General features: G+C 23.1%; 1 protein-coding gene across 2 annotated transcripts; it reads right to left on the reverse strand.

The window, feature by feature from the left end:
* Positions 1–1213: 1213 nt before the first annotated feature.
* LOC145833757 (uncharacterized) lies at positions 1214–25043 on the reverse strand. Of its 2 annotated transcripts, XM_082940929.1 has the most exons (18): positions 24974–25043; positions 24375–24531; positions 23828–23922; positions 22893–22969; positions 19660–19846; positions 17335–17395; positions 15771–15882; positions 15030–15087; positions 9420–10017; positions 9186–9242; positions 7180–7337; positions 6762–6871; positions 6531–6581; positions 5150–5213; positions 4676–4783; positions 4110–4212; positions 3482–3595; positions 1214–1960 (listed from the first exon to the last, which is right to left on the reverse strand). In XM_082940929.1, the coding sequence occupies exons 1-18, from the start codon at positions 25007–25009 to the stop codon at positions 1941–1943; spliced, it is 2166 nt and encodes a 721-aa protein (XP_082797055.1). In that variant the 5' UTR covers positions 25010–25043; the 3' UTR covers positions 1214–1940. The 2 variants fall into 2 exon arrangements, with proteins under 2 accessions (XP_082797055.1, XP_082797056.1); XM_082940930.1 differs by lacking the exon at positions 3482–3595.
* Between the last annotated feature and the right edge of the window lie 814 nt (positions 25044–25857).

Here is a 25857-nt window from a genome sequence, read left to right on the forward strand (position 1 = left end):
AATTACTAAATAATATCTATTAATAGTGAATGTAAAAAGTTTTGTGTTTTCTACAACAAGTATTATTAAGTCAAACAAGAAGTATAGATATTTAAATTGTACTTTGTTTTTCAAATTTATTATTAAAACTTTTTATTTTACTTTTTAAAGTTGACATATTTTTTATCTATAATTTAAAAGTTAAAACTTAAAAACTATTTGACAATTTAAAATATTTTTAGAGTTCAGTTGTATTGTTTATTAGTATACAAAACAGTTATTTAAAGTTAGTGGTGTGTAACTTAATGACCAAAAGGGCTTCTTCCACACCCGGTACATTTACAAGCGTTCACTTCACACTTTGAGTTTGATAAATTTTAATTTATTTATAAGTTTTAAATTAAATCATGTAAATAAACTTTAGATTTATTTTGACTATTTTGTATATAAGTTTTAATATAATGTAAAGTACCTAAAAAAAAATTATACATTGCAGCAAAAACTTGCTTTTGTTATAACTTGTTATTTAATTATCTGTATTTACTTGAAACTGTTTATTTTTACTTACTCTAATATGTTTTTATTATTATGTTAGTCTTATAAATATTAGTGATAGCAATTCGGATTTTAAAATATAATTTTTACTTCACTTTAAGCTAAAAAATTGCATATATTGCTTAAAAAATTTTATCTATCGGACCTACAATGTAATTAGTTTTTTGTATTATGAAGATTTAATCACTAAATAGAAATAAAAATAGTTTATTATTAGTATTTATAACATAACTTTTCAATTTTATCGAGCTTTTTTGAAAAACAAGTAACAAAAAGCCAAAAAAAATTGACAAGAAAAGTATTAAAAAAAAAAACTGGTTAATTTATTTCTATTTTGCTTTAACTTGTACTACAAAAACAATCATTTAAAATATTTAAATTTAAACTTTAATATACTTTTACTACAACTATCGATATAAAATTTACTTTTGATTATTGTTTTAAACTCAATAGATTTTGTTATTATTCATACACAAAAACTATTTTCACATTAAAAAGTGACTCTACTTATTAATTCCTTATTTAGTCAAGCTGTTTTGAAACAAATAGTACCGTTCTACAATTTAGTATTGCTTGATTATTTATACGTGATACTTACTATAAAAATACTTCTGAAAATAAAATATAAAATACTTTGATGTGATAAAAAGTAAACAAACAAACAAAAACAAAAAACAAATGCTTTGCTATATATATTTATTTACTTAATAAACAAAAAAGAAAAGTATAGTAGAACAAGTTTTACTAAAGATGTACATATTTGGTTTTAGAATACCTATCATTAAATCAACAATAGTTGAAAGTCGCTTTTAAACATTACTGATTTTTTTATTAGTTTTTATATATAACAAACTGGTTAAAAACGTTTTATCTTTTATTCATGAAAAGTGTTTAACAAAAAGGTAAAGATTTGCTTATTTTTTAAAGCAGCGGTCTATATATAAGTATATTTATTATTATATATACACATATAGTTTAACAACCTTTAAAAACTTTATTGCTATTTTTATGCATGCTTAAAATGCTATAAGTCACAGCATACACAATTTTTATTTCCACATGCATTGATTTGTTTTTTTATGTAGTAGAAAATATGTTAATATATCAGAATATGATTTAATTTTTTTTTATATTAGCTAAAGCTAAACATAATTATAAAGCTAACGCGTTTTCAATATCTAAATAATGTTTTGAACATTGGTTAAATAAGTTATAAATAAAAGTTTTTTATAAAAGTATTAAGTTTGAAAAAGCAAGCAACAAAAATTTATATAAAATTAGAATAAAAATAAAGTATAAAACGATTGGATAAGTGATGGTCTTCTTTTTCTTTTATATTTAGACACATTAATCTAGGAATGAGTTTATGAGTAAATAAATCGCAGACCTAAGGATGAAATGGAAAATCAAAGTTGTTGCTGAGAATCTGTAAAACGAATTAAATGCACAAGATTAGAAGAGGAATCGTATAAAAATTGTTTTCACTCAAATTAAATTAGTTGAAATTGTTTAATTAATAAAACCAAATTACAAAATATTTCTTAATATTTAAACTCAATGCTAAAATAAAAAGTTATATCTAAATTAACTAATTTTTAGTAACAAACTTGAGAAGTTTGTAATTTTTTTACATACACACAGCTTGTTTAATAGCTTTTTAACTAAGCTTACGAGTACGGGAGTAATTAGTGTTGATGAAAAGAGTTTCAAGTTTAGAAAATTAGAATTGCAACCACTATTACTTTACAGTGATTTTGACTTCAAATCTATTCAGTATATAACGTAATTAGACGTAGTTTAGGCTTATATTGTTAAAAAACTATTAAAACTTAAAAACACAACCTTCTTAAACTACTTTAAGAGTATTGTTTTGGAAACAGTAGTTAACTAAAACGTCAATACATAAAATAGAGACTTAACTCAATTATAATCGTTTTAAATGATTGCATGTACTTAAATACTTGATAAAAAGAAGAAAGAAGAATATGTAGACTGAACACTAGGAAACTTTATCCGAAAAGGTCAAAAGGGTCTTTAGTTGTGTTTGTTTCTACTTTAGTATCAGGAATAGGCGTGCTTTGCATTTGGCCAAACAGATCAAATGGATCTGACGAATTTTTTTCTTGGGTTTGATTTTGCGTAATCGTTGAATTAAGATCGTTAAAGCTAGCAAAGGGGTTAGAGTTAATGTTTTCAATTTTAGGATTTACGACAGTATCAGGTACAACTAAATCATTTGATTGAAAAATGTCAAGACTTGATATACTGCTGTTGTTTTTATTTATTTCAGAATCTTCTGACTTTTTAGGTTGTTCTAAGTTATTAGAAAGCAAAGAAGTGTCAAAGTCTAAACTTTTCTGGTTGATGTTTTTAGATTTTACAGCCTTTTCCATATTTTTTTCAGCTGATAAAATCTGAGTTGACTTGCTTGGTAAGGATTCAAGGGTGAAATTATCTAGATCAAAGTTAGAAGTAGGATTCATATTTATATCTTTGTTATCTTTAAAAGATGCGTCAGGTACGTTTTTTTCTAAGCTAAGGTTTCCCAAATCGAAACTATGTTCGTCCGGTGTTACTTTTTCAGTCAAACCTAAACTACTTTCAGTTGTAAAGTTATTTTGATAATTTGATTCCGTTAAAGAGCCTTCTAGTTTAAAATCATTAACTGTTTTTTTATCTTCATCAAATCCTAAGTTACTAGTTGAGTCTGTCTTCTTAAAATCTTTATTAAAGTTTACTTTTTCGATACTTTGAAAACTATTATTTATTGTTTCATTATTTGTTAATGAATTATTGTTATTTGGGTTCTGAATAGTTACATCTATTGGATCTAAGTTTGTACTTGTACTTAAGTTATTGTTTTCAGTTTGTTTAGCATTTTCAGACTTTGCTTCAGCTAAAAAACCTCGGGTGTTGTTTTCTGGTAAAGGTTCAAGGGTAAAATTACCGAGGTCGAAGCTAGGTGTAAGATTTAATTTTTCTTCGTTGATCTTTAAAGGCGGATTAGGTTGGTTGTTTTCGATGCTAAGATTTCCTAAATCAAAGTTCTGTTCTTCAGATGCTGTTTTTAGTTAAATCTAAACTACTTTCAGAAAATAAATTATTTTTATAGTTCTCTATTAAGCTTATTAATTTGGTCTGTCTTATTGATTTTTTTATTAAAAATTTATTTTTCGATATCTTTTTTTGACGTTTAATTTATTTTAAAGCAAATTGTATATTTTGAAGTCTTAAATACAAAATCAATTAAACCTAACTCAATCTTTGTATTTATAAATCTACTGACTTATTTGTATTAACTAAAAAATATTGTTCAACTTACTGTAATGCAAAGAGCTTATTGAAATAAAATTATTAGTGCAAATTGAGTATTTCATTCACTACTAGGTTTCGGTGGAAAAATTAAAACGACCTTGTCAAGTACAATAATAACTATGTTGTTTAATAACTAATATAATTGACAAGGTTGTACTTTTTTTTTGCCACTGAAAGGTGGTAGTAAATAAAAAACTCAACTTGCCCTAGTATTATCATTAATTTATCAATCTTAAAAACTATTAATATCGAAATTTTACCTTCTTCAATTTGTAACTTTTCAGTCGTTTCTTCCTGAACAACTTCTTCTTGTTTTGCTTCAAGGCTATCAGCTTCTGATGACGAGTCTGAACTTGATGAACTCTACATGTTTATTTAAACTTTTAATTTCTACTTACTATAAAACTAAACCAAACATTTCAACTGAGTAAAGGGTATTTAATCTGCTTACAGCAAAACTTAAAAAGTAATAAAAATATGTTTAGATATTGCAAAAAAGTTTACTTTAAGACTACTTGAAAAACAAAGGTATAATGTTAAAATTATTTTATAATAATAAATAACTGTTTTTTTTTTTTGAGTTTTATTTATTTATTTTTTTAATGGTCAAAAAGCTAATACAATGAGCTTAAACTAAAAACAAAAATTTTCTGTCAAAAATTGAAAATTTAGTATTACTAAATTTTCTACAACTATTTATTAAGTAACAGTAAGTTGTGAAGCATTTTTTTCTACTTGAATTAATAGAGAACGTTAACCTTAAAACTATTAGAATTTTTTTATTAGCTAAAATATAAAAATTGAAAACTAATTTCAAAAGTTATACCGTATCTTGTTCAGTTGCTTTTTCATCTGGAACATTTACAACCTCCGTATTTTCTAGTTGCTCTGAAACTTTTTCTGTAGCATCTTCAATAACCTCTTTTTCTTCTTCCTTTAGTAAATATATATTATTTTCTAAATTAATTTCTTCAAAAAACTATTAAAAACTTTAGTTTATAACTGAAAGACTGTTTTTTATTTTTTCTAAATTATAAGACTTCTAAAGATTTATTTTCAAAAACTATATCTACAAATAATTAAATTAAGAATTTTGTTTAAAAAGTTATTAATGTCTTTTATATGTTCCTGAAAAGTTTAAATCAAAATGTAAATTTCCTTTAGATATTAAGCTTCCTATAAAGTAGAGAAACAAATAATTTTAATGAAAATTTATAAGCTTAATTCTCTAAATTGTACGTTACAAAATTAATAAAGTGCTTTTCTTCAATTATTTTAAATTTTTAAAACAAATACAAACCTTTGGAGACAGTTGAAGATCAAAACTTTCAACAGTTTTGTTTGAAAATACTCCTTTTGCGGCGCTGCAAAATTAATTTATTTTATTCAAAAAATGTAACAAAAGTAAGGATTTTTTTATTGCGATTTAGAACATAGGTTTTTAAAGTCTTGATAAGCTGTGCACAGTAAATCAATTGAAAAGTGTGTGCACATTAGTATATTTAGTATATGATTTATCTTTTTATGAATTGTTCTTTGTTTACTTTTAAAATATATAAACTTGCTAAAAACTACAAAAAAAAAACACTTTTTAAGATCAATTAAGATTGAGTACACACAAATAAACTTTTAAAAATAATTTTATTACCTAGAAAGTTTTCTATTAGCATAACTCCTATACACGGTACTATGAACACTTTGTAGAAGACTGATTTTTACAAAAAGATAATAGATAAATTTTGATAACTTTAATGCATATAACTTATTCAGTATCTATAACAGTATACCTTTGAATTTTTGTTTTTGTAAAACATTTATATTGTATAGCAAACTTAGATAACATAAAAAGATAATCACCTTAGCATAAAATGTTTAACTTTTCTAACCTAAGATATTATTTGTACAGACAGAACGCATTAATAGTTATTAAAATCAATTAAAGAAAAGTTGTTAAAAACACAAAAGTGTAACTCGAAAATTGTTTCTTGTTTATAAGTATTTTAATTTAGAAACTATAAAGTTTAAGAAACGTGAAAGTGTATCTTATAAAACTTATACTTGAGTTCTTTTTTAAACTACTACAAGTTACGAATCAGCTTATCTTATTCAGTTAAATTTAACAAATATAATTTACAAAAGTTAATGCTTAGTTATTTAAAGTAAATATTTTTACAAAAAATTATATTTTTAAGCTTATTTTTTGTTGAAGTTTAAATTTTAAGGTTAAAAAAAACAAAATTTAAGATTTAAAAATTAAATAAAAAGCCTGTTTAGCTTTTTTATTAGTCTACACTGACTATAAATATTAAACTGCATTTAAATTTTAATATAAGATAAATAATATAATTATTAGCAAAGTTTTGTATATAAAAACTAGTTATACAACTTTTAACATATTTTTCTTTAAATATTGTAATATTTTATTTTGTGTTTTTTAATTAAACAAAACTTAAATAAAAACAAGTACCAGTAGAATTTTAAGAAACTATATTACATAAATTTTTGATGTTGATTAAAACTTAAGCAACATTTTAAAATATGTATGTGTTTAAATTAAATAAAAAAAAATTACTTTTTTACTTGTTAAGATAATAAGATATTCCTAATAGATATTTTATGTTCTGCATTAAATTTTAAAAAATTTGTAAACATTTAAAGGAAAAATTAAAATTTAAACATACTTTAAATTTGTAGCTGGAACAATATCATTCACTGTTTTTGGTGCAGGTGTGCTATAAAATATGTTACATATTCTTGACATTTTTTAAAATTAAAAGTTACAGTATAAAAAAAATTCGGAAATAAGTAGATCTTTAAAGCTTAGTTATTTAACTTCTCTAGAATGTCATTTCAAAATTATAATACTGATAAGAAGTTTTTTTAATAAGTTATGATGTATTAAAGTACTATACCTTTCTTTTTTTGGATTTTCAAAAACACTTCTAGCAGCCTTTTGGTCAATTGAAGTAACAAATTCTTCCTTTTCTTCATTTTCGTCGTTTGTTTTTTTATTGACAATTTCCTATTCATTATTTTAAATGATTCACTCTCAAAAAAGACTCAATTTTATTTTAACTATTTTGTTTTTTATTTAGACGAAAAAATAAAACTTAGTATTTCGATTTAGGAATTAGTCTGCATTATGTGTTAGTAAAATTTCTAGAAATCTTATATGCGTAGTAAAGGTTAATAAAAATCTTAATGATCGTAAGTTTTTTAGCAGAGTTAAAAGGTATATCTTTACAAACTTATAATTAGTTTGATATTGCTCTTGTAACATAAATTTTAAAAAAGTACCAGTATTAAAAAAACTAGACCAAAAAATCTTACAGCAGCAACTTTTTTTTCATCCCTTTTTATTTGGTTTCGAGGCTTGTACTCTTTAGTGTTTTCTTTTTGAAACATTGCCATCTTTGCTTTAAGTGCGTCTTTATCAAATTGGTAGTCTGGTTGCTCTTTCGTCCCAGCGGCTGGTGGTCTTACAATCCCTACGTTTTTGAATGTTTTGTTTTAAGTTTTATCTACTAAAAAAGTTTTCAAACAATTTACTATACCGCCTATTTGGTTAACTGTTGAAAATTTTGTAGTCCAGTAAACGATACTGACCATTTAAAAAAAAAAAAATCTTTTCAAGACAATAAAAATAGTTTTGTACAAAAACATACAGCTAGGAGTAAAGTTGTATTTACGTCCGTTTTTACTAAAACTTAAAATTAACAAAAACCAATTGGATACCAAAATTAGAAAAAATTACCGTTAGTATTCTATTTTTTAGAACTAAGTAATACTATTCGAAAATTAAAGCTTTGAGAAATTTGAGCAATAGAACTTTAGCATAGTTTAGAGTTCAGTATAAATTGTATTCTAAAAATAAATTTCAACTATACTAGTTTGCTTTTATAAACTCAAACTGTAATTAAAAACCACAGTTTACAGGCTAGTTCATTGCTGAAAATTATTTATAATTACCACTTTCAGATAAAATTTTACATTTTAACAGATCCGATTTTAACATACATTGAAAATTATATTACCCTAAAAAGTTTTATTGATGAAACTTTGTTTATTAGAAGAAACATGTAAATGATTAAATTAAATTTATAAAAAAAAAATTTCACAATAAACTTCATGTTAAAATTATACCATATTACTAATCTAAATTCTTACTAGGATAGTTCTATGATACTTATAGCAAAAGTTATTAAAAACAGTTGCTATCCAACCATTCAATATGTTTTTAATTGAACAAAAATTAATAACTTTTAAAATAGTTATAATTCTAATTCAATTTATAAAATTAAATGAAAACAAGTAGTATTAGAAGTAGAACAAACGTGCTCTTCACAGTTTTAAATTTTTTGTTATGTCCATGATTTTGAAAAAAAATACAGTTTTTTTCTTAATCACAAACTAAATAATAGGTATTTTAAATTCTAAAAGCTGTATAAAAGTATTGGCATAGATTAACAAAAGCTACAAAAAAATTACATAAGAAAGTTAACAAACACTATTGCAGCTAAACCGGCTTAAAATTAAAACTTTGTATACATATCCGCTTAAAATTAATTTTTTGATATCTAAAATTGTATTCTAGTATACATTTAATCATTAATCGGCTTAAATTTCGAATTATATCACTAGCTAGCATAACAAATGCAATTTATACAAGTTTTTATTTACTATTTTCCTCTTCCTTATCGCTTTCACCCTCAGTAGTTTCTCCTGAACTAAAACTTTTGTTTTCAATGACAAGCACTGAACCAGAACCGCTAAAGCTTTTTCTAGTAAGTGCTAGAAAGGTAATTGTTACAAACAATTAAAGATGTATTAATTAAATATACAATAGTTTAATGAATATTTTTGTTGAAATTCTAAACAAACGCTCCGCAGAGACTTTTTTGTATATAAGAAAAAGTCTTAAAAGAGTTATTAGTTTTTGAAACATTAAAAAAAGATTCGTTTGGATGAGCATAAAATGTATAATTACAGCTTAAAAATTTTAATAACAAAAGACTAGTTTAATACTAAGCTTTTTTATTTATTTGTATTTAAAAAGACTAATCCAACAAAAACAATAATTACTAGGTATACTATAATTTGTATTGTTTTTATATGTTTAACTTTCATTTACAAATTTATATATGTCAAAAAAAAAAAGTTACTTTTTTAATAGTTAAAATTTTTCAATTAATCACAATACATTTAAAAAATTAATAACTACCCATAAATAAACTATTTTTTTTTTTTTTCACCTTTGAATTTTATATTCGAGAAAACTTATAACTAATTTAGCTAATCAAGTCTCAAAAAGATAATGAAACTTTAAATTAACTTACCGTTGCTTTCGACGAAACTTCCTTCTTTTACTACACTCTTCTTTGTACCAGTACCACCTAGTTTGTTATAAAAAGTGTTTCAAAAGCTGTGTATAAATTTTTTCTATACTTATAAATAGTATTGTAATTCAATTGTCATTTTAAAAATAAAGTTAGAAAAGTTATAGTTAAAATTTAGTAGTTCTTTAAATATTTAGGTCTATATTTAAATAGTGTTATACAAACACAACTAACTATCGTTCGAGCTTATCCATGCACTTTTCAGAGACGTCCTTCTTGGTTTACTGAAGTCCACGTTTTTCAAGTCTCCTGAACTCCCTCTTTCAAACATGCTTTTTGCATCCTTTATGCTTACTGAAGGTTGAATTTCAACAACTTCCTTTGTCCCTGCTGGCAATGGGCGAATTACATCAGCTGTATCTACCATTTCTCTTAAATCTGTCGTACTTTTTGACAAGGACGAATTTATTTCTGAATCGTCACGTGATCTGACGCTGGATACGCTTTTTGTTAAAGATCTGCTGGATACACTTGAAAGACTTCTCTGTCTGCTGCTACTTGATCTTATCGATGAACGCCTTGTAAAATCGCTTGACCTGTCGAAAGCTTCCGAAGATGAATTCTCAAACAAAGCTTTTGTTTGTTTTAAATCTAACTGATAGTCGATTTGTTCTTTTTCTCCTGCTATTGAAGATCGGACTATCTCTGGGTGCTTGTTAGATTCTTGTTTCTCGCTGCTTTCCGTTAGTTTCTTTTTATCAGTATTTTTCGACTCAACTGGGCTCGAGTGTGCAAGTTGGCTACTACTTGAAAAAGATGATCTCTTACGGTTCTGAAAGATATTTATATTTTTAATAAACATACAGAGTTTAAATACATAATACTATAGTTGATAAACAAAAAACATATTAGGTTTAAAAATTAAAATTGAGTGGTTAAAGTATTTGAACTAATGAAAATGAAAAAAATAGTTTCGTTTTTTCAACACTAAATTGTACATGTGAAAAATTGATTGAATTAAAAGCAATATAAAAATCTAATACTGCAATGCTTACTATACTGTCCAGAAAATCCGGTTATAAGATTAAACTTGAACTTGGATAAATGTTAATACAGCTTATCACGCTAGTATTCAAAACTATAAATCTCAATAATTTGTTTAGATCTTAAACATGACTTAATATCTTGCTTATAAAGAATTTTTAGCTTAAAGTTTATTCAAAAAAATAATTAAAGCTTAAAGTTTAGCAAATGTAAAAATGTACGCTAGACAAATATAAACCTTTAAAAAAATTTTCGTTCACATATTTTACAATTCAACATACATAGTAATATTTGATGAAGTTTAATTACAGATGTGTTTATAGCTTAGTTAAAAGAAATAGATTTGATATTAAATCCCAAAAGGTAAATTACGAAAAAAATATACTGAAAACTGACAATAATATATGTTTTTATACTTATTACTTTAGTGTTTGGTACAAAACAATTTTTTCCATATTTTTAAAGGATTAATTTTTACCTTTGTATCAATAACTTTTAGGTATAATTGCCAAAAGTATTCAATAAGATTTTATATAAAGCAGAACTTTAATGATTGTCAACATACGAAGTTTCATACACTATCTCTAAAACTTTTGAGTCATTAAAAATGTTTTAAGATAAGTTAAAAAAAGTTTGATAATTTGAAATCATAACATTTTTAATTCCTGCATAAATTTTGACTAAATAAATTTTACAAAGTTTGTTTAATACTTGTTTTAAAAGTTTTATACTTTTTTACTCAAAGAATGCATTTAATATAATGACATTATCAAACGAGTATATTATTGCTTGATTTTTTTCTCATTTTCTAGTTAGAAATTTGGCTGCTTTAAAGAGTAATGAGCAATAAAAAGTGATATGACGTATCAATTTTCGATAGCTTAAAATATTCATTTGTATAAAACTTATGTAAGCATAGAACAAACACTGAAGTTTGTTGAAAAGTATTAAAATTGTTTTATTTTATTGTATCTGAGATATTGTATTTGATTTCAAAGTTGTAGTAATCTTATGATGCTAGCAGTTGGTTTAAAAATTTGCCTCAACAACTTAGTTAATACAAAAAAAGTTCTTAAGTTTTTAGATGCAGATCTACGTTTAGAATTCATTGTCAGTATTCTATTATTACAATTTTACAATCACAAACATAATAAAAAGTAACAAAATAATTTTAAAAGTAACTATCTCTTTTTTCTACTTTGTTTTAATGTAGTAAAACTTTAATTGTTATAAACTTTAAATCAAATACTTGTCTTCAAACTAATAGTTAAAAAAGCAATAATTAAAATATTAGCTTTGCAACTGAGCAACTGTTGGTCTTTTCTTTTTTCTACTGTTTTAATTTTCTCTTCAAAAAACCACCAACAAAACAAAATCACTCATGCACAACCGAATAAGCTGTTTACGTAGTCTTATTTGGGCAAAACTCCGCCCATTCATTTACTATCAACAGAAAAAAGATTTCAACAAAGTAACTTTTATATCCTACTTTTTAAAAGTTTTAAAGACTTCAGTATACTTTGTAGTAGGATGCTAACTTCTAAATCTTATGTAATCAAAAAATTAATCTAAATTTTACAACTTAAATTAAAATAATTATATTGAGTTTTCATTGTATTTAGTTGTCATTTTTGTCATAGATGTTAAATTTTTTTTTTTAGTAATATTTTTATACGGCATCGACAGTATAAAATTAGTTAAAAATTAGTAAATACAATTTCAAGTTCTAAATAAAACATCAAAAGTATAACATTCCAAACACCATAAAAATTGTTTTGTATAACGTTTTGATGCAATACTTTTTAACTAACGTTAAAAAATAAATTTTCTATTCTAAAATCTAAAAAAAAAGCATCATATATATAAGTCACAAACTAATAACTAAGTTTTAAGTATGCTGTAAATTTTGTATTAAAATATTAATGTAATGGTTTACACAAAAACGTTTCATGCAATATTAGGTTAAAGTTAAAAAACTTGAAGTCTTATAAAACAAACATGTATACTTTACATACACATGTTGTGTGATATGTAACAAGTATATTCAACTACAACTGTGACAAAAAAGTCATACGATAGGTATAAACCAAAAAAAAAAGTTTCTTAGTTTTTTATATACTTTGTATTCTGAATAAAAGATTTAACTAAAAAACAATTCGAAGTTAAAACTATATCTGAAATATTATTTTTTTACTTTAAAAGTTTGAACAAATGTATATTTTAGTTAATTTTTTTATATTCGTTCACTAAAATAGTCATTTAAACTAGTATATATAACTATGAAAGTTAACTATTGATGTTTTATTTTTTAATTTTTGGAGAAACTTATTTCAAAAAAAAAATTAACACTAAAGTTATATAAAATATTGACAAAAAAAATTATAATAAATCACTTTCTACATTTAAGAAATGCAGTTACTTTCGAAAAATCAATTTTATTTTAACGTTATAAAACAAAATCAATGACATTTGACAAGTTTTAAAAGTATATCAATGTGTCTTTAACTTGTTTAATACTTAGTTAAATATTATAAACTATGTCACAAAAAGTATCGGAAAGTTGTTAAAAGAAAAACATTAAATAAAAACAAACATGATCAGCATTTAATAATAAATTAATCTTTAAATAAGCAATAAAAGCTTATCTTTTGTATTATATAATACTATTCAAGTTTTAAAAGTTCTACCTAAGTAATAAGTTCGTACAACTAAAAAAGTAATAAAACAAGTTAACAAAGTAATAAGTACTTTGAGTGGTTCATACTAACGTCACGTAAAAAGTCAATGCTTACAACCTTATAAAGTAAAGAATAGTATTTAATGTTGTTGTAAAATAAAAGATTTTTAGATAACTTTTATTTTTATACCTCTAATAAAATAATTATGTAGTTTACATATTAGCTACATAAACCTTTTAAGTCATAGAAAAAACAATAAAAAATTTCAATTAGATAAAATGTCAATGACCGTAAAACACAATAAAATATTAAAGAGTAGAAACACAACAATTTAATTAACCTTAAAGTAATTTGTTTCAGACGAATACTAAATTAACAAATTTTTCTCAGTAAAACTAATTTTTAGCAAGTCGTTTTATAATAAAAAATAAGTTTTAAAGCAACATGTTTTGGAACTTTTACAATTCTAAGTTTACAAATTAAATATTTAAATATAAAATCAAATTAATTAGTTTTTTTAGTACATATTGAAATAAAGTATAAGTAATTGATTTTTTTCAATCGATCTTGTTAGTTGTTTAAAAACTTGAAACTGCGATTGAAATAAAACTTATTAACAAATAAAAAAAAACGGTCCTTTTGAAACATCTATATTCTTTTTATTCTTTTAAGATCTTTTTCAAAAAGTCGAGATATATAACAAAATTAACAAAACTATTAGAATAGACGTTAATATTTATTTTTATTTTACACGTTAAAAGCTCTAAGGAATTATAAACTCTATTATCATACTATTACAGACTAAAAAGTTACTGTAATAAAAAAATCTAACCATTATTAAGTTGCACCTAATACAAATATTAAAAAAACGAGAGTAAAATCAATTAGAGTAGTTTATTGATCATAAATAATTTAGATTAGTTATAGCAACTTTGCTTTAATTTTTTGTAAAAATAAGTTGACGTGATTGTTTCGTAAAAGTGAAAATTATTTTATTCATGCCAAGATTTTTAGCATGGTATTTACTTACACATGCAAGTGTTTGAAATTATTTATATTAGATTTTTCTAAAGAAACTATTCTAATTTTAAAAGTGTGTTTATAAGAATTTATAAATTTAAAGTAATATAAAACTAAAAAACTTTTTTTTTTATACAAAATTCAAAACTTATTTCAAATATCCTTTTTTTTAACTAAAACTATAAGTTTTTATAAGTTAATATGTTAATATTACATTTTTAATATATCAATCATATTTAATAATCTATTTCAAAATTAATATTTTTAACTATTTTTTATTTTCTTCTTTTAATATTATAGTTTTTTTATAAAAACACAAAAATAAAACTCAATCACCTTTTTGATATTGAACTAAATTCTTAACCTATCTAATTTTCTTGTAGTTATAAAAAAAGTTTTATTTGGTTTTCTATGATAACAAATAAAAAAATCAAACTAGTTTGATATACAAAAAATTGAAAGTAAAAAAAAATATGTTGCTCAATTTACTAAAGAGGTGTTTGGCTTTTTAAAATTTAAATCTAAAGTAAAAAATCGTGCAAAATTAAAAAAACTACCAGTATGTTTATCATTACTTTAAGGTTTTTAAAACTATTATTTACCACTTACAGTTGAATTAACGTAAGAAATTTTAATATTTTCTATTTCAAAAACAGTCATCATGTTTTTAAACTAAATAGACACTTTTATTTGTATTATGAAAGTATTAAAGTACTTTAAAATTTGAAACCTAAAAATTACTCCTTATTTTTGGGTTTACTACATTGTAAATTTAACTTATTTTACTGAAATTTGAATTATTAATGTTTTTTCATTTAAACTCTTTTACATAACATAGATTAATGTTCTTCAACCTTGTATGATTTGTGCACAGTAAATTACTGTGAAACAAATACTGTGCACACTACACTAGACTATGAAAATTTTTACTACCAAAAGTAATTCTCATTTAGTTTCTTGAGTGTTTTATAAAATAAACATCATGTTTAGTAAGAGCTTTTAACTTATATTACTTTTGCTTAAAATGAAATAATTATTAAACGTTAATAAAATAAAGTTTATAAACTATAACTATAATAAAATATTAACTTATAACTCTCACCAATATTTTTTTTGGAACAGATGTGACCGTTTCATTAAAGCTTGTTAGTCTTTTATACCTGTTTATTTTTAGTTTTTAATAGTAATAATATTATTGTCTGTATCACAAAACTTTGAATTTTGTTTTTGTTTTAAATATTAACACTAAGTTAAAAGCTGTTTATGTGTTAAATAATTATAAGCAAGATGATTTTCGTTAATTTCAAAGTAAATAAGATCAAAGATCGGCAGCCTTTTATAAAAGTATAGCCAGATTACTAGAAAAAGTATTTTGTGGGATAAATTTGCTTTAAAACTTTTTTTTTAATATACTAGATATATAAAAAACGTTTTGGAAATAAAAGTTGTAATAGCATTATATTAGATAAGCTTTTTTGCTTATTCACAATCAGTAAACAGCACACTTGTAAACGTTTATTATAGAAGATTTTAAATTTGCTTTTTATGTACTAAATATTTTTAAGCTAAGTAATTCAAATTTTTAAAAATATGCGGCCCGCTTAAACACTTTTTAACAACTTCGAAAGATTTTTGTGGTAAACCTTGTCCCCCGTATAGATAAGTATCCCATTTCTACCTTTACTTACACACATTTTATAGTTTTAAATAAGTGGTAAACTCATTAATTTACGAAGTCACATTAAAAGACAAATAATACAATTATATTAAAAGAGTAGTAAAAACGTATTAATTATTCATTTATGAAATAAATAAACTGTAAAAAATATAATACAAGCGATACCTTAGAAGTCTATCTTTAAGAGATTCTTCGCCAACCATTTCTTCATGCAGTGGTTCTGATGACTTTACAATATTTTTTGTTGATGATTCATTCGAAATTGCTTCATTTTCATCTGTAAAAATCGGTTACTTTAGTCACTTAATTCAGCTATAAAGCTTACTATTTCAAAAACTAGTTTTAAGTACACCTAGTAGAAAAACCTCAACATTATTGAGAAACTAAAAAGAAATACTTGCGTCAGATTAAAAAGTTTAATGGCTGTTTTTTGCGATAAAAAGTATTAAAGCAAAAAGCAAAACAGTTTTACAATATCAAAATATAACTTTTAAAGTCGCATATACATCAATTATCAACTATATATAAATAAAAAGACTTAATCATCTTATTGTCTTTACTTTCTAAGCTAAAGAAGCATATAATTCTTTTAAATAGTTAACTAGTTTATTTAGTATAAAATTTTAAGTTTATCTTCGAAAAATGCTTTTTAGAATATTTTTTATATATAAACTATTTAACGTATCTTTGTTTTAGTAAATAGTTTCACAAAATCAAGTGAGTAAATTTAGAAGTATATAACAATCTACATTTAATTAAGAAAAGTTTCAATAAAAAAATGTTGTTTTTTTTACAGTTGGTTTTAAATTTGAAAATAATCTTATTTATTTTACCTTTTTAACTGCAAACGGTAAGTTTTGATATTGTATTATTACTTTTTTCTTATTTAAACTATATTTTTAAAATTACTATGTTATACATCTATACAAAAAAAAAAGTAAAACTATAAAAATTTATTAATTTTTTTCGCAAACTTTTTATATAATTAAGCAATATATCTATTAAATTAATTCAAACAGATAATAATAAATAAAAAACGTAATTCATAGTTAAAAAAGGATAGCTAATTTTAATTATCGAATAACGTTTCTTCTGGTTTAAATCGCTTTATCATTTTCACAACTAGTTTATATGAAGTTGGATACATATATATTTACAAAGAAGATTTCAACTGTCGTAAAACTTATAATTTTTAAAAAACTAAATTAAGCTTTACAAAATACTTAGTTTGAACATGTATATTGTTTTTACCTTAGCAGTTTGTTAAATAATTTAAAGTACTAAGATATAACGTAAATCGGCGTTAAATAATAGAGATTAAAACAAGCTGAGTCTATTGGAAAATCTAAACAACTGTTTTTGTACGCAAGTACTTTAATATAAACAGTTCTATAGAGTTTTTGTTTTTTATTTACAAATATATGCTTATAGTTAATATATCTAGCACTCCAGTAAGTATAACATTTTATATAATAAGTTTAATATTACTATCAGTTTTATTAGGTTCAGTTTTTAACAGAACTACTTTCTGATTAGTAAACAAAATACTTCTGCATAATCAGAATCATGAAAAATCTAAAAATTTATCTAAGTTTAGCCTAATATGTTATAGAAAGTATCTAAAAACTGTTATTGAACTTATTGCTAAAAAAATCTAAAAAAAGACAACGTATTTTCCGTTGTGTTGTAAAAGTATTAATATTTTTTTAAATTTAACAAAAAAACTTACTTTTTGTTGAAGTGGTCATCGATGAAGACGTGTCAGAACTGAATGAAGTTGATGAAGTCGTCTGAAATTAATTTTCATTTTAAAATGTTTTAGTCAAAAAGTAAACTATGTTTAAACTTTTTTAATAATTGTGTGATTTTGAATTAGTTTTTTATCTAATAGTAAGACCTGACTTAACAACATTCATAGTTTTTCCTAGAAAAATCTATAATGACTAAAGAAGTGACAACTAAATAGCTAGTTAAGAGAACCTAATACCAAATAACTTATCTTTTAACTTAAATAAAAATTAATAACAAATTTAAACTTCAGTACTGCGTAACTTATTATGTATAACGTAACTTATTATGTATAACCCAAGTAAAACGAGCGAAGAATCAAGACAAATTTAAACTTGAGTTTTTAACTGATGCTATATATTTTTCATTGTTCTAATGTATTCATTTTTTGTTTTCACATTTTTAACTAATTAAAATTTACATTAAAAAATAGTAGCTTAGATAAACTTAGATTTTTTTCTAAATTAATTTTTACAATAACTAATTGTAAGTTTAAAACATTTTAAAACAAAGTTGTTACATGGTAATGTATCAACATAAAAAATTAAACAAAAAAATAAAAAAAATAAAAAGTTAATATTTCGCATTAAGATTATTATTATTTTTAAAGTAACTTTTGTAATATTTATTATACAATAAAAAAATAAGAAAAAAGGCGATGCTATGTTGTTGAGAACTTAACAAAAACTGGAATTACTTAAAAATAAAATTTAAAACTCTATTTTTGTTAAATGCATTTTATTTTAAGTTATACATTTTTTTATTGTTAACAAAAAATTATCTTCTTAGACACATATAAATTTAACGTTATTTTTAATAATTTTTATTGCTAAAATCTTTGAACACGTAAAATTAACAAATACAACTGTCTTTATGTAAGCTTTGTTCTTTTATTTAAGTTTAGACCAGGGTTTCATAAACTTATTTTCACAATCGTCCCTTAGGCAAAAAAAGAGTAATAGTCGCCAAAATTCGTGCACCAGGTCCTAGGCCCAAATATTTTGAGCGTTTTTTTGTTAAATATAATGTAATAACATCTGCTTTAAGCTTCATATCTCCCGTCAATTATGAATGATTCCTTCCATTGAGTTTTTTAACTTTCGAAAAAGTCTGGTTTAGCAGACTAGATGAACATGCTTGTGGGATGCAGTTTTACCTTTTTATAGTCGCGTTCTATCTAAAATGAAAACATGCTCTCGGGCCGCAGTTTGCCTGCTCCTGCCGTTATTAGGAATCGTCCGTTTACTAGTTAGTAACTCAATAATTATTTTCCCCCTTACTAGTTATCACTTTTATGGGTGGTATCCCCCACTTTGGAAAAATCCTGTACAGAGAACTTATTCTCTATACTTTACTTGAGAAAAATGAGCTTTTCGTTTAAATTTTACCTCAGGATCAAGTGTTATTACAAACTGAATTATTAAGTTAGCAAACTGAAAAGTAAAACTTTTTAATTAAAAAATAACCCCTTCGCCCCCTTACTAGTTATTGACCCCCAAGTTAACTATATCGTATAAAACGAGGCTATATCCTCCTTTTGGAAAACTATGGTTTAAACTATTTAATAACTTCTTAGTTTGAGAATTTTTTTTTGTCTGTAAACTTTTTCTAGCTTTGCTATTTAATTTAAATTCGAAATGTTAAGAAACCATAAAGTTACAAAATTTTTATTAAAAATTACATATAACATTATACAGGTAATTAATATTATATGTTTTGGTTTTAAGAAAGCAAATAGAGAGATCTCAACTGCTGGAGGAGAAGTAATATATTTATTCTTTCAAAAATTTATTTTGCAAACTAGACGAGGTCTTTGACCGAAACTTAGTTTGCAAAATAAGTTTTTGAAAGAATAAATATATACAGGTAATTAATTTAACTGAAAATATGTCAAACATCAAACAAACTATATTTGTACAAACTAGATCTTTTAAAATAAGATGTTTTAGAAGTATACATATTGTAAAAATTCGGACCCGAAAGAAAAACTATAACAGCAATTTTATTAAGTTCTAACACCACCTAGTGGTCAAAATATATACTTTAAAAACTTCAATTTATGTTTGATACCTCACGTTGTAAGTTTCTAGAGATACCGTATGCTTTTTAAACAGTAAACTTATTTTCCATAATATTGTTTCAAAAAATTTCTTTTATAAGTTTAGTATGAACCACTACTGATTTTGGTATCATTAAACAAAAAATGTTTTAATAATTTTAAATTATAGGTAAAACAATTAGTATATAAACTTCGTAAGTAACTCACCCTTCGTTTTATCTTTTTTGATGATTTAATTTGCAATGGTTTCTTTGTCAAGCTTTCAAAAGAAGCCTTGTTAAACATTTTTTTCAAAGCACTCATTTCGATTTCATAGTCTGTATCATTTATTACGTCACTTGATTTTACTATTTCTGGAAACGGAGTATTCTCTTTTGCATTTTCGATTTCGGAACTAAAAGTATTATTTTCGTTATTTTTTTTAGAATACAGTTTATTACAATCAGAAGTAATAAAAAAAAGTTAAAACTAGTTTTTACCAGGCAAAGTTTACTTATTATTTAGCAACGTTTATATTACTTGTTACTTTATAAAACACTTGATAATGTATACTAGTAATGAAATAAAAAAGGACAGAAAAACTGCATAAATGATGATATGAACTTTATTTGTAAAAATATCAGTGTAAAGTACTTTACAAGAAAAGTAAAAAACTACGTCTAATAATAAACATGCAGTTCTATAAATAATAAGTAGTGTATTTAAGTATATAAATGTTAAAAAAACGTTTTATATACCTTTTATCATTTTTTTTGTGCAAAATACTTTTTGCAGTAGTATTTTTTTGTCTTATTTTACCATAGTTTGGGTCTGAAAAAGGGACAAACGAATCAAATATCTCAAACTGAGATTTAAGACTTTTTAAATCAATACTTATAGGCTCGTCTTGTATGAGTTCATTGTTTTCAAAAATTGTTCCGTCAGTGGTTATTTTTAAACTATTATTTTTGTACTGTATGGGAATAGTTGAGAACTTATCTATTTCTGCCACTTCTATGTTATCGTTAAATCTAAAATTAATTTTCAAAAATCGGTTGTAAAATTTATATAATTTATACTTTATACATATCAAGTACTATACATAGACTTTAAATAGTCAAAAGCTAGCTTTTTTAAACTTTTTATTTTATCTGCTTAAAAGTACATTTAAGTTTATAACATTGGAATGTATGGTATACTTTACTTGACCAAGTCATGACAAATTATAGTTTTTTGATTACAGAAACAACTGTTACCTTTATTTATGCTAATTTAATTCATTCTAAAAGACTAATTATGTAGATAAATAATGTTTTAAATTACATATTTTTTACATAAAAAGTGTACGTTTATTATATTGAAAAATTAAGTATTATAAATAAAGACTTTATATAGCTTCAGAAAAAATTGCACTTCAATGCCTGTTCAATGATTTACGAAAACCATAAAAAGTTAATGAACAACAAGGTTGCAAGTTTATATTTTTCGCATTATGCAAAACAAATGCATAAAAAATTCAAGTTATTGAAAATTACCATTACTGTGTAAAAACATAATGTGAAAACAATTTAAGGTAATTTAAACTTGTAACACATCCAGAAACAATTTTATACGTAAAAAAGTACATAAAACAAATAAAAACAACTCAAATAGAACTGCTTTTAACTACAAAAACATTATAAATTTTTATATCTTTATAAAATTTATTAAAACTTATTAATAATTTTTTTAATAAATTTACTTCTATTAAATACTGAAAAGCTATAATGTTACGAGTTTTTTCTTAAATGTACTATATCTTAAATAATGTTAAAAATATTAAAGTATATATATAAGCTTATAAACAAAATAATTGTGCTTAAAATACTTAACTATTATAAACTATGTTAGACTCTCGGTCACATTTTTAAAAACTCTATGATTATTAAACTCGTTTATAGTTACTATGTATCTAAAAAAGTATGGCTTATACACAAGTTAAACTTGAATAAGGCATCAAAAAAAATAATTACTAAATACAACAGACCTCAATAAAACAATACTAATTGATCGAAAAAGGATGAAACAATTATTCGTAAATAACTTGATTCGTAAATAACTATATTTAAATGATTTTAATGCTAAAAAAACTTGAAAACACTTAAAAGTAATAGTGTTTTTGAAACTATTAAAGACTTCAGAAACATAAAACCATTTTAGATATAGTAGTTTTAAAAAAACTTAATACAACCTTGTTTATTAAAATTTCTTGTTTTTTTCTTACCATGTTACCAAGAGTTTGTTAACTATTTAGCACGTTGTGATTATAATTCATATTATTTAAATGTGACACAAAATCATTTCAATATACTTATTGCCATTGTATAACAATTAATAAACTAAAACTTGAAAATGAATTAAAGTTTAAAAACACTTGAAAACCGAAAAAACCATGTTTTTAGCTAACTGTGATTAAAGTTAAATGATTGCAACATTTAAAAAACCTTATATGTCGATTACTATTTTTATTTGAACTACTTCTAACACTACTCAGCTGCAAACTATGGGCACTTTTAGACCTTCTGTTTTTTTTATATTTTTTAAGTTTATTAGGTAAATTCATAAATAATTTAAATAAATATCTATTTATAAATAAAAATAAAAATAGCTGTTTACAAAATGTTATTTATAATACTATACAAAACATTTAACAAAGTTAAATATCTCATTTTTTAAGTTTTCTTTAGTTTTATTTTTTTGATACTGTTTTTTCTTAAGACTAAAACTTTAGTTAATAAACATCTACAATAAAACAATTTTTTAAATTTGATAAGTTTTTATTATTTTATTACAAACTATCAATATTAAAGTAGTTTTTAGATAAATATATTTAGTTACAGTTTAACAAAAAATAACTGTAAATGTACAAAAACGTTTATTCTTTTATTTTTCAGTTTAAATTGTTAAATAGTTTTAAAATATTAAAACAAAAAACCTAATAATCCAGCTGAATAATTTTTGTTTGTATTAAGTGTGTAAGTTTTTAAAGTTTAGTTTATAATAATTGTTGTTAGAATATTTTTTTTTATTTAGTATGATCAGTAATACTTTTATAGCACCATTGCCTCGGTATGCTTCGATGATCAACGATTTAGAGAATTTATATATAATTTAATAAATTCTTGTACTGGTAAATTACAAAAATTAACGGACAGTTTATCTAAAATCGATCCAACTCAATATAAAAATATAATAAGTTTTGCTTTCATGTTATTCAACCTTAATAGTTTTCCAAAAACATAAGTTGATTTATAGTCGTTTTATTAAATAGTTTTTTTTACCTTAAAGTTCAAGTTTTTAAAAACTGTTTTAAAAATTTTCTATAAACAAAAACTAAAGTTACAATACAAAACCATGCATATTAGTAGTTTAAGTTTTTAAAAATAATTTTGTTCATGCAGGTAACTAGTTTGTTTTTTCACCTGTTGCTCCTGCTTCCTTTCAATGACGACTTTGTACGAGAAATACTTCTCGATCTTGTTGCTGGCATTGGAGGTGTCTAAATTTTAAACTAGATAAAAATTGAGAAACTTAAAAAGTTTAACATATTTTTGTATTATTGTTTAGTTTTTATCGCATTGAAAGTAAGTTAGTTTTCAAAGTAATAATTCTTTAGCCAATCTTTACATTTTAAGAACAATCATATTCGATCTTCTTAAACAACCAAAACACCTAAATTGTTAAACTTAAAGAACAAATAAGTGTGTACAAAAATACATGTACAACAGCTCAACGACACCTAAACTTACTAAAACTACATAACAAGAAGACACAATTCTTCCGTTTGGTTTTGTATGTTCATGAAACTCGAACTTTGATTTAATTTTTCTTAGCTTGATACTTTTAAAAGATTTTTTTGGCTTAAATGTCTTTTTAATATCCTAGTAATTCCATTGAATGCACAAAAAACACAAAGTTAAACAAACAAAAGTTAGCTTTTGTAAAAAAATAGTTCTTAACTGTAGCATTTCGTAGTGTTTATGTAAAATCGAGTTTAACAAATTCAAAATATTATTAGCTTACATTTTTATTTTTGAGTTTAAATTATTTTTTGATTTAACTTCTAGCCTTATATATCTTACATATAACTTTAATGAAAAATAACTAAGTTAAGTTATAGTTTTTTAGATTGGCCAGATAAAAGTAATTAGTATGTAAATTATTTTCTAAAGATGCTTAAAACATGTAAAATATAGTACATGACAACTTTTAAGTATTTTTGTTAACCATATATATCATAGTTATAAAACGTAGTCGAAGTAATCGTAACTAACTAAAAGTTTTATTATTTAAGTTTATTTAAGCATACATTTAAGGTATTACATAAATTAAACTTTTTTGTTAAAAAATTACTTACTGTACTTTCATTTTCAAACTGGTTTTTTAGTTTGTTAAGTTCAATTTGGTAACTTTCTGTGATGTCATTGGAAGAACTGTTACTGTTAACTGGCACTGTAGAAAAAACTTATGAATAATTTTTATAGAGCAATGTAGTAAGATACAAATAAACTAATATACACATTTTTTTTTTGTATTTTAATAAAGTTTGCAACTTTGTAAAACTTATTGATACTAAAAGACAAACATTTCAAATTAACTCATTTTTATAACAAATGTAAAAAATACATACTTAAAAAAAATCAACCTAAATTTTTTTTTAATTTTGAGTTTTTTATTGACTTTAATTTATGTTTTTAGTTGTTATATCTTGAAAGAAAACTCACTGCCACGATTTTTAAAAGAACTATTCTATAAGTTTAACACAATTTGTATATGATGTACGTTTAAAACTGACTTTGTTTTTCATAAAATTAAAAAAAAAAATTTAATTAGTGTAACTGAAAACAATTTTTTTTTTCAAAGTCTTACAAGTGATCTAAAACAAACTCGGTACTTAAACTAACCTAACTCTTTACTTTTTTCTTTTCTCCTCTTTTTTATTTCTTCTTCTTTTGCAAGGGCGGCTGGAGATTTAAGACTTGGAAGTGGAATGGACACAGTGTCTTTTTCATACTGCGACTTCATTTCCCTTATGTCGGGAAGATCAAAATCTTCAACTATCTGTTTTACATTTTCAAGTTATAAAATTTTACAAAAACTTTGTTACTAAATATATTTACACATTAAAAGTACAAACGATTTTAAAAGTAAATTTTAGGTGTAAACACTACTTGAACTATTTAATATTTTTAGTGTGTAAGAACTTTATATGTGTAAAAAGCGTTTAACATTTATTTTAATTACTAAAAAAAGTGTAATAAAACAACAATATAAAACTTTTAAATCAATTAAACTAGTTAATATTTAACCACTTATATTTTTCCTGTTCGTGTAGCATCTAATTTTAAATTGTTTAGTTTGAAAATAAAAAAGCGCTAACCGTCATAAATTGACATATTTCATCAAACAAAATAAAAATAATTTATGCTTATTGTAAAGTATATAAACCTTAATATTTATATTGAGTTGTAAAACATAAAAATAATAAAATATATTAACCAACCGGTTGTGAGTACACCACACTTGCTTCTTCATCCATTAGAAAGTTAAAAAAACTAAATCAACCATATAACTTTATTTCAAAACAAGTTAATAAACAAATAAATATTGTATAATTTGATGTTGATAAAAATATATTTAGCTTGTTCCGAAAATTAGATGCAAAGAACAAAATAAAAGCTTGTTTTTAGAAAAATCTTATACGTATAAAAATATTAGTACTTTATTTGTTTGTAATAAGACGACTTTAAGTTAACAAAAGCTCTAATAAAGGTGGCTAAAAGCCCTTTAAAGTTTTTTTTTTTTGCTCTTAGTTTATAAAATTTAAGTTTAAAATATCTGATTTTTTTATAAGTATATATAAACAATTATTTATGAGCTTTAGTTTAAAATGAATTCACATTTATTATTTCTACTAATTTGTTTATTAACAATGCTCAAAATTTTTAGAAAAACACTACTTTGGATATATAGTTTCGTGATTTAATTCAAAACTGTTTATTTTTTCTTAAAAATGCTTTAGATATTTTCAAAATAAAACTTAAAATATAACACTAGTTCAAAAATTATGAACAGTTCTATAAAGTAATATATTTATAGAATCTCTTAAACTAGCCCATAAACAAAACCTTATAGATATTTTATTTACTAAATGATTTAAATAGTAATAACTCAATTCAATAAACTCTGTTACTTTAGTTTTAGTTTTTTCGATTCTTTATAAAAAAACTACTTTAAGCAAGTTGTCCATCAAAAACTTTAATTTTCATAAATTCAAATATCCAAGTTAGTTATTTTAAATCCTTTGCCTCAATTTAGTTGTTAAGCTTACATTATTACGAACAATAATTAAAAAAAAATTAACTTTAATCTCAAAATCTTTAATTA

This window comes from Thalia democratica, chromosome 4 (assembly GCF_965202585.1).
Source record: "Thalia democratica chromosome 4, ktThaDemo2.hap1.1, whole genome shotgun sequence".
Lineage (NCBI taxonomy): Eukaryota > Metazoa > Chordata > Thaliacea > Salpida > Salpidae > Thalia > Thalia democratica.